General features: G+C 40.4%; 1 protein-coding gene across 1 annotated transcript; it reads right to left on the reverse strand.

The window, feature by feature from the left end:
• Positions 1 to 6338, reverse strand: LOC104690061 (stromelysin-1-like). Its single transcript, XM_010400592.4, has 10 exons — positions 6234 to 6338; positions 5848 to 6089; positions 5240 to 5388; positions 5014 to 5145; positions 3997 to 4158; positions 3372 to 3588; positions 2081 to 2214; positions 1369 to 1528; positions 417 to 520; positions 1 to 223 (listed from the first exon to the last, which is right to left on the reverse strand). Exons 1-10 carry the CDS (start codon positions 6336 to 6338, stop codon positions 123 to 125), a joined length of 1506 nt encoding a protein of 501 aa, XP_010398894.3. The 3' UTR covers positions 1 to 122.
• Between the last annotated feature and the right edge of the window lie 3780 nt (positions 6339 to 10118).

The raw sequence follows: 10118 nt of genomic DNA on the forward strand, positions 1-10118 counted from the left end.
TGCCAAAGGTCAGCATTTCAGACTCAGATGCACAGGAACAGCTAAATAACACTGTTTAGAATCAAGAAACATGAAAAACTCTTTCTGGTACAAATATACCCCTGCATCATCACTTAATATTTCTAGCAATTAAACCAGCTGTTGCTCTTCATTGTACGGATGAGTTTCTTTTTCTTGATGTCAACCTCATACTGGCTTGATCCATGGAAAAAGTAGAAATATCCTAGAATTGGAAGGACAAAATATTGACAAATTAATATTTCATTTTTGTATACCTATTGTTACACACCCACTATTTTCTTGGGTGATTTTAAAAAAATTAAACAAAAAATTTAGTATATCTATGGAAACATAAATTTTTTGGCTTTGGTTAGTTGTTTTTTGAGGTTTTTTATATTATATTTTGATTTTTTTACCATTTTTCTGAAGGGCAGCATCAATTGGATAGCTGATCCCATGGAAGTCAGCTGCTATTTTTCTTGGATAGCCTCTTTCCATTGATTGGGTATTTTCATTGAAACTAAATAAAGAAATTGCATGGAAACAGAAAATAAGCATCGGATATTCAATGTTGAAACCACATGGATTTTTACACAATATGCCTACTCTCAGCTGAAAATCCAGTACCTGCAAGCATTGTGATCTCAGAGAGCTGTATAAATCCTGGCTGTGTGAATATTTACATCTTTAGTAGCCTAGGTAAGCCTGTTTTCAGAATATCAGACTAAAACATTCACTTTCATTCCCTGAGACTGACAATAAGGCTAGATGGGGCTTATACTGAGTAACAAAAATAATTATTCAAACATAATTATTTTAATTTTGCAACACACAATCCATGAAGTGACCCCGTAAGAGAAATGCAAGTTCAGGTGTAATAACACTCTTTTAAGATAGTATTACAGATTAATTATTAGGCTAAGATTACTGCTTAGCTGAACTGTTTCTTAAGAAGTAAATGCTTTAATCTCCTTCTATAATTTTCTTGATTTATTTGTCATTTATAAATTTTACAGAGCACTTTTCTCCTTAGTAACTACAGAATGAATACATGACATGGTGACAAAGTCTACTCAATTTATATTTTTATACTAATTATACTACATAATATTTTTACACTAGTTCACATTGCTTCTTAATGAATAATCAAAGCTCATTTGCCCCTTAATCACAGCCTGGTAAGAGTAAGTGAACACTCAGGTGTTACAGACTTTGTTCTATGAAAAGACCTGAGTAATTGAGTTTCAACTTTCCGTGGCTGAGAAGGCTAACAAAAAGAGGACATGAACTTCCTGTACAAATAATCATATCACTTGATTTAAAAAACCATTTTGATTATCTCTTGTACAGGAGAGAAAAGAACCTTACCTCCAGTACTTGTTACCAACAAAGAAATAAGTTCTCTTGGTATTTTGGTCATGAACAGCTGCATCGATTTTCCTGACACTGGTGGGGAAGCCCAGGTTCTGAATGGGCTTGGGGAAGCCTGACTCTATGCTGTAGCCACTGACAGCCCAGTACTGGTTGTCTACAAGGAAACAAATAGTTATAAGGATTCTTGAGGAGTCTGATCTCCTTTTTGTCAAAGCCCCAGAGCTTTCTGTGTAGTTAATGTCGCCAAACAGCACAGATGTCCAGCTGAAAACATTACCCTCTTAGGGCACACAGAAGTTTGAATATCTCACAGCTCTTGGATTTTCCACATTTTATAGTCATTAAGAGTATTATATACTCAATAATTAAAAGTCAATATATTTTTTAGGTGTGTTTGTCATCTTTAAAAATGTATTTAGATACTGTAATGTAGCAATCAATTTTGTCTCAGCTATAGTCTTCTCTCTCACTGACCAAAGAAAGTGCATGTAGGACTGTTGTGAGGCAGCATTAGTTAACGGCAGCAATATAATTTTCAAAATTTAAATGGATTTAAATATTAAGAATATTCTCTATTAGCGCTAGTATTAGTGTTAGAGTTAATATGAATATTAGCATAATCATTCCATTATGATTAAATAACGTTAGCAGTATTGCTTTAACTTCAGGTAGTCATAAGAAACTGATGGAAATGTAAGAGGGGTACCTTTAAAAAACAGCACTCGATCCTTGTTGTCAACCTCATAGGCAGCATCAAAGCCAGCTATCAGTGATGGCCAGAAGGAGAAGATGGTGTCGTGCTCAGTTCCTGTGAAATATGGGCTTTTGCGCCAGACGTAGCTGATAGAAGCAAAACCAGCAGAGTTTCATTGTCTCTACTTCATCAGGAGATCAGGGGCCCATTAATGTACTTTAAATCCTAATGTCTGGGTTCTGGAACCAGTGGTCCCTATGAGGCAGAGATACCACCCCTTTTGGAATGCAGTCTTTCCCTCTGCCCTGCTCCCTCACAGACAGGTGCCCTTTACTGTAAGTTGCTCTGAGGTCACAGAATAGTTCAGGTTGGAAGGGACCTCTGAAGTTTATCTTGTCCAACCCCTTGGCTCAGCCAGGGTCACCTACCATTGGTGGCCCCATAGACTTCTGCATTTGCAGCCTGGCTGTTTGTCCAGGACAACATAGAATATCTGTGGTAAAGCTGACAATTGCAGCTTTCACTTAACCATGACCCATGTTGGTAGGCACAGCTCATTTCAGTTTGGTTACAAATGTTAAATAATCATTCTTGAAAACATGTTAAACTCGGTTTAAGGAAGAACTGCTCTTTCCCCCTCCTCCTTGAAAATTATTAAATTTTTAAGCTACAATTCTTCATGTGTTTTAGAAGGGAAATCAGACTCACACCATCAAAGGAAGCTTGTTCAATCAAAACACAACTACCAAACCAAGAAGGGGGTGAAGCCCTGGGCCTGACATGCTGTTTGCTCTCACCAGGCTGGATGTGCTCAGCCAACAACCCACGACAGTGCAGTGTCAGAGCATGCCCAAAATGAGGTCACCCTGCAACAGCAGGGGCTCCCTGTAGACATTACTGGGCAGTGGTCTAGTGTAGAATCCTAGGTCAGAGTGACACTAAAAGTCACCAGGGACATTTTCCACTGCTCCCTGGCCCACACAAGGCATGGTGTGATGAGGACAGTGCCACATGTGAAGCAGCTGCAGGCTGAGGAGTGACACTGGAATTACTCAGCCTTGCACAATTTTAGTAGACATGGATGATGATGTCTGATGGATTAAAACATTACACTCACTTGTCAGTAAACCATGTTGCTCACCCAACCCAGGTGGGCTAGTGAAATATTTCAAAGTTGCCTTAACACTTGCAGAAAGAAATATTTTCCTTTGTAACCAAGGGAAGATAAATTCCTTGAACTGAATTTTATGCTTTGCCTTTGTGAGACTCACAAAAAGATGTTGCTGGAAATTAAAGTGCTTACCTGTCTTTGAAGAACAGTGTTTCCCCACGGAGAGTAGTGATAGCATCGAAACTCAGAGGGTCGCAGTCGTCTGGTCTTTGGGGTGGCTTGGAGGGTGTCATTTCTGTTGGTTCTTCCCTGGGAGACATTTCAGTTGGGGCTTCTGCAGGTATCGTTTCAGTTGGTTCTTGTGGGGGAGAAGTTTTTGGTGGAAGTGCAGATGATTCCTTGGGGGGTCCTTTGGAAAATAAGGTAAGTGTGGAATTAGAAGGTGGATCAGAGCAGTTCATGCCACAGCATTTCAGGTTGTATGATGTGAAGCCAAATGTGCACATAACCACCCTTTTGTGGAAGATAAGAGGGTTTAATGCTACAGACACAGGCTGTTCCTCTGGTATCATTGGAGAAAGGCTCTTGGATCTTTTGACTAACCTGTACTAATTGGAATGGAATCAGTCCACAGATTCCATTTTGCAGTGTAGACTGTTAGCCACAAAAACCCAAGAGATTTGCCCAAAAACAATAAAAGTAAATTAAACCTCAGTATCTTTCTTGTAGTAGGAAGTTCAGTACATTTTAGCTGTTGGGAAAAATTCATTATAAATTGTTATCCGTTTTTCACTAGAAAATGATGCTTCTTGCTTACCATAGAGGGCTTGAATGCCATCAATGTCATCCTGATGAAGTTGGTAGTCCCTTGTGTCTGTGGGCATATATATAGGATACATCAAAGCACCAAAAACGTTGGAATGACTGAGACCTAGTGAATGGCCCAACTCATGAGCAGCAACGAGAAATAAGTTGTATCCTAAAAAAGACCCAGCACAAAGAACAAAAAATAAATACATTTTTCATTTGACACCAGGATACAGCCACCATTTTCTCATGTGGGATATATAATTCATGGTCTTAAAAATGGCAAAATCTAACTATGCCCAAGTAAGAGCTCTTTGGCCTCCTGGAGAAGAAATGAGTTTTGAATTATAGGTATTGATTTCTCACTGGAAAACCACTCTGGGAACAGTTTCTGCCCATGTTGCAGAAATTTTCCAACAAAGAATCAAGGTTACTTTAATGCTAATAACAATTGAAAAGCAGGTGAGAAGGTTTTAGTCACCTGATCAGATTTTGGGAATAGTAACTGACACGGAATTTGCCTTCACAAAACCAGTAATGTGCAACATAATCTCTGGACACTGTTGAAACCAGAACACTTCACTGTTATATTATATTTGCCAATCAATTCAAGATTTTTTTTCCTTTCCAGAAGTTAAAGATGAGCATCACTTTAAATCAGAAAAAACCCAATGCCAAGCAACAAACAAACAAACTAACAAAAGGGAGAGATTATATTACAACTTTTAAGGTCATTATCTGAGGGTCAAGATTCCCTGTCTTTTGATTTCATGATTACCTGACATTGCTATTCCATGCTAACTTAATTTCCTTCACTGGAGCTGTAACTGCAGTCTGCATTAACTTCAAGGGACTGTTGTGACTGCAGCCCAGATCCAAATATGCAGAATTATTTTACTAAATTACACTGACATTTTACATCTCAGTAAATACTGGAACTACTGCCATGGAATATATGACTTTACAGCATCTTCAAGACCACACTGTCTAATAGAAAACAGGCAACACAATATTTTAGGTTACCTACCACTATAGGTAGTAAATTTGGTCCAGTTTTCATCTTCATCAAAATGGGCATCTCCTCCTATCCCACCACCAGGGGGGTAGGCATGAGCCAGAGTTCCTCCTGGACCATCAAAGGAATAGAAGTCACCGTGAACTAAAAATAAGGGGGGGAAAAAGAGATGCTTTTCATTATCTTGGGAAGAAAAAGTGTCAAGTACTATCATTCCCAGGCAACAGAGTCCCCTTACATCCAGCTGCAAAGGAGATCATTATATCTGCTTGACCGCCGTAGACCCTGCTGAACCTCAAAGGGGTGACACTGCTCCAGAGCTGGAAGGCTCTTGCAATTGCTTCCTCTACATCAGCTTGCAGCATGTCTGGAGTGTAGTTCAAAATCCTGTGAAATAAAGACAAAAGGAATTAAAAGCAACCAGATCACATGTTGACTGGGACAAATGGTATCAAGGTCAAATATTTTAATCAGTAGCTATTATAATTTATGCATCTCAAGTGGTTTATTTTCAAAATATTTGCCTATATAACAGATGAAATTTTTACAGTTTTCTTTCATGTCTTTCAGAAACCCTAACATATACTCTCAGTTGTATTCCTTTTATCCACTGAGTATATTATTTAGTAAGCTGCTAGCTAACTAATGTAAACTCCTGTTTTGGTATTCTCATCACTATTTGGAAGCCTGAATAGTTCCCACTTTCCTGTCCCTTTCATCCTGAAAAGAGCTTTTACATGCAGAAATACAGAAATAAATAGTGAAGAGCCTGTTGACATTACTTCTGCCTAGCATTCACAGAGCTTGCCAGTGGTGTGGAGAAAAGCACACTTTAATGTATGTTACCGATATGTCACATCTTCCTTCTTCCACGTGGGGCTGTGTGGGAAGGTGCTGTATGAACGGACGTCTGGTATCCCACATCTAGGCTGCTTCATCATGTCCAGTGTCTTATGATTCAGCTCCCCAGTCACCTCTAGCCCAAAGAATGACTGCATCTCTCGTATTTTGTCAGACATGTGGTTGAGGTCCTTTGCTTTAAACAAAGCTTTTTCTTCTTTAAAATCATAGAAGTTTTCCAGATATTTCTGATAGGGAAGAAAAAAGCAGTGGTTTAGAACATGAAACTTTCTTTTCAAATGCAGAGAGCTGGTAATAAAAGATTCCACATCGCTAATACTACGTTGATTTTCTCAATAAAATATTTCTTCAGTTCTGTCTGTAGTTCTTACCTTAGCAAATTGCATATCTTCTTTCTCTTTTTCTGGAGCCACTGGAAAAGCAGAAGAGCATATAACATATAATAACTCAAGGAAAAGAAGGATCTTTTTCTTCATCTTTTTCTCTCTGTCCTACCAGCCCTTGCTAGAAGACCTCTCAATCTCTTCTTCCTCTGTCTAAGACACACCAGAGTTTCACTATTTATATCAGTGCTGTGCTTGCTAAAGTCAATAATGGCATGACTCAGCTTATAACATCCTCTGATTTTCCACAGAAACACAGAAAACAAATTTGGGTTTAGAAGCAAGCAAACACATGACAGTTTACCTTGCCCAAACCCCCCTGATTTCGCAATCATATTATCGAACAGTATGTTGTTTTTTTCTTCATTCCTAAAGTGGGCTGAACAAAACCCACCCCATTTCTCAGAGGTGCTGAAGCGACGTGGCTCTTTTTGAGGGACAACCATCTGTAATTCTTCATAATACTTGATAAGGGACCTCCAGAAACTGCCTTCAGTTTTCTCAATGTGGCTTGCATGCAGGACCTCAGCAGGTCAGGAAAGAATGCCTTCCTTTAGCCCGTCTTATCCAGGATAATTTTAGTGTCATAGCCAATTATACAAAAATCTCATTTATCTTTTCTTGAACCTGACATCCCAGCATTGTTAAAAAACCATCATTTGTGCTGCTACCTGGCCCATGTAATCATTGTACTATGGCCTCATCCTCTTGTTCCCCCACACCACAATGTAAAAGTCTCAGTAGAGCACCCAGGATCATATATCCCAGTCTGCATGGTCTATTAGACAAGAGTGGTTTCACAACTAAAGAAGAAATGGCAGAAATTGCCCTATGGAACTACAGACATCTTTGGGATGCCAGGGTCTTCAGCAAAAGCTTTTAATAAACTCCTCCAACATCAGATGGAAGGTGATGAGGATTTGTGCCATAGATTCCAAGTTTCCCAATTTGCCAGAAGCCCTACTTTTAGTTCCTATGTCCTTTTCTGAACATGGTGCACTGCACATTATGGATGGATTGCAGAACCACTGTCACTTGGATGTCTATGCACTGTCATTTCCGAGACATCCATCTTTGGAAGCACAATTCTCCTGTGTTGACTTAATAACCACAGGCAAGTTCAAAAGGAGAAATATGAGCTAAAAATAATCCACTTCTTTTTGAACATGAGAAAAATAAGAAAAAGGAACTGCTTTTCCAGTGAGAACAAACATATTGGAGACTTCTTAAAAACAATCATAGCACCACAGCAGCTGAGCTCTGCAGTCTGCAAGGTGGCCTGGGGAAAGGCATGGCCTCCTTCCAAAGGAAACTGGTGTTGAACAGCCTGGCTGGAGTCAGGTCACATTGTGTGTGTGACCCAGGTCAGAGCCCAGGTCCCTGAACCACTGAGTGAAGTGGTACAAATGTTTATGTCTAAGGCTGCAGCAGGATGAGGGTGGCTTTGCCAATAGCTCACTGCTGCTGTGATGGGGTCCTCCTGCTCCTCCCAGCCTGGCCGGTACTCTTGCTGTTTTTCTGTGCCCTTCTGATACCAAGTGTTTCCTCAATAAACCGATTCAGAGGGCTGAAGCTACGGGAAACAGCCAAGAAAAATAACCTGAACCCCATTAAAAATAGTTTGCTACTGAAGTTAGTAAATGCACTGGCACCCTAAGGGGTGAGAAGAGCCTCCATGAAGCAGAGGTGGGATATCACAGATGGGAACAGGGATCCAGGAAGACAGCCAGGAAAGAGGGGAAGCTAGGACCTCTCCTTTTGGCAGCAGCGGGGTTTCTCTCTGCTGGTCATTGGAAGAGTATCTCAAACTGCATTTGTAGAGTATTATGTTTGCATTTCCACATAGAAATCCAGACACAAAGCAGGGACATTTTAAATACTGTGTTTGTATCTCTGCACCTGGCAACAGCAGCTTGCATATGCCACTTATCATTTGCTTTCAGCTAAATGTTTTGTAAACACCCTGTTTGCTGTGTTCAGGGGCTAAGCAGACAGAGCATGAGATGCAGCACACCCAGTAGGAGAACATTCTAACGAGCCTTTTTGGACATTTAGGAAGCTTTTCTTAGTGACTTTTGCATGGCTGCCAATAGGCATGTTGCAGCTCCAGCTGCTGGTTTGCCGTTCCAGAGCCTGTTGCCTGCATACTTGAGCTGACATTTATGGTGTGGCTGGTGAGTGTGGGGAGGAAGAACTGCATCTTGCCTTGTGTTTGGCAGCATGAGGGATGGAAATTCACTGCTGAGCAGTCTGCATGGCTCTGAGATGTGTGAGCAAGTGTGATACTTGCATGTGGATCCAAGAGATGAGTTGTCTTCTTATGCTGGACCCTAAGACAGCAGTCTTAGCGTTCAAACTAACGTGGGTATTCAGTCCTGGGTTTAAGTATTGCAGGATGAAATTGGGAACTGTGTTGTGGCTTTAATCAGAGGTTTAAACACTTAAAAGTGTTTAAATATTACATTGCCAGGGGACAGAGTGAAGATTTATTGGCAAAGACAGAGCTAGAATTAAAATGGGGTGAGCTGAGCTGAACGGATGACCTTGAATGGCATTCTTGCCTTACCTATAGGTCGATTTGTTGATGAGTTCTGCTTCAGGGGTGCCCAGAAACATTTAATCCTTGACAAGGCTGAACAGGTCAGATGTCTGTTTCATGCCTTGGCCCCATAGGTAAAGAGATGCTGCTATTCCCATCTGTCCTGGGAAGTTGATCCCCTCTGTGCCCTGAAGTCACTGTTGCCCTCCAGCTGGGTTGGAAACCATACAGATGTCAGGGATGACTTTCCAGCTAATGCAGCAGCAGAGCAGCCAGAATGGTCCAGGAATACTGCTCATGTCTTCCCTCAGCTCATCGTCACTCAGACTCATTTGTCCCACATCACCAGCAGTTAACCACGCACTCAGGGACAAGAGTGGGTGCTTTCCCAGGAAGACCCTTGAAGTTGAACAGAGCATTTCACCGAAAGCCTGCCAACATTAAGGCTAATATTCCTCCACCACAGAACTGTTTGTCCTCTGACAGTGCAATTTGTATTATCCTGTGGGTCTAGTCCAAGTGCCAGGGGTTTTTAGCGGATTTGTCAAAATTCTACCTGGGAATTTTGCCATTTCTTATTTTTGTGCTATTGAGATTCCATCCAGAAATGTCATTCCAGTTCTGCTTGGCACTTTTAACTTATGGAAAGAAGTGGAAGGATACTTAACATAGTAATGTAAACAATTGTCATTAACTGCATAAACAACAACAAATTAGGTCAAAGGAAGCTTGAAATAATTGAACACACACACACATGCACACTATGATTTCACCTCCTAAACTTTTTAGAAGGATCTGTAGATGTCTTCTTTCCCACCTCCCTTTCACTCACACTGTTTCTCAACTCTCCCTCTTTAACAGACTTGTGCCAAAGAAGCAGGGTGTGTTATGAAGGTCTTGGACATGCCCGGACATAGAAGAAGCTGCTGGTTTCTTTCACTTGAACGGAATTGGGAGATAAATTTATACAAAGAGATTCTGGGACTTGAGGAACAATAACTGAACAGGAAAAAACACAAGCCCTTTACATCATTATGTGAGCCAGTCTTTAATAAATAACAGCTAGATCATAGCACATTGATTGGGGGAGGTAAGCAAGCAATAAATTTGTGACATGGAAACAAGTAGGTCTGCTATTAGAGGACTCAGAAAAACCAGAGAATATTTACTGAAACTGAAACACTTTCAATCTCTTTCTGCAAGACAGTATTTTGAGAGCATTGAAACTGAGCCTGAAACAGGTATTGTCTTGAATTCCACGATTTTGCCTGTATATCCATATACTTCCATTTATTGGTGGCACCTCTTCATCCTGCTTTTATAATATACAGCTG

This window comes from Corvus cornix, chromosome 1 (assembly GCF_000738735.6).
Source record: "Corvus cornix cornix isolate S_Up_H32 chromosome 1, ASM73873v5, whole genome shotgun sequence".
NCBI lineage: Eukaryota > Metazoa > Chordata > Aves > Passeriformes > Corvidae > Corvus > Corvus cornix.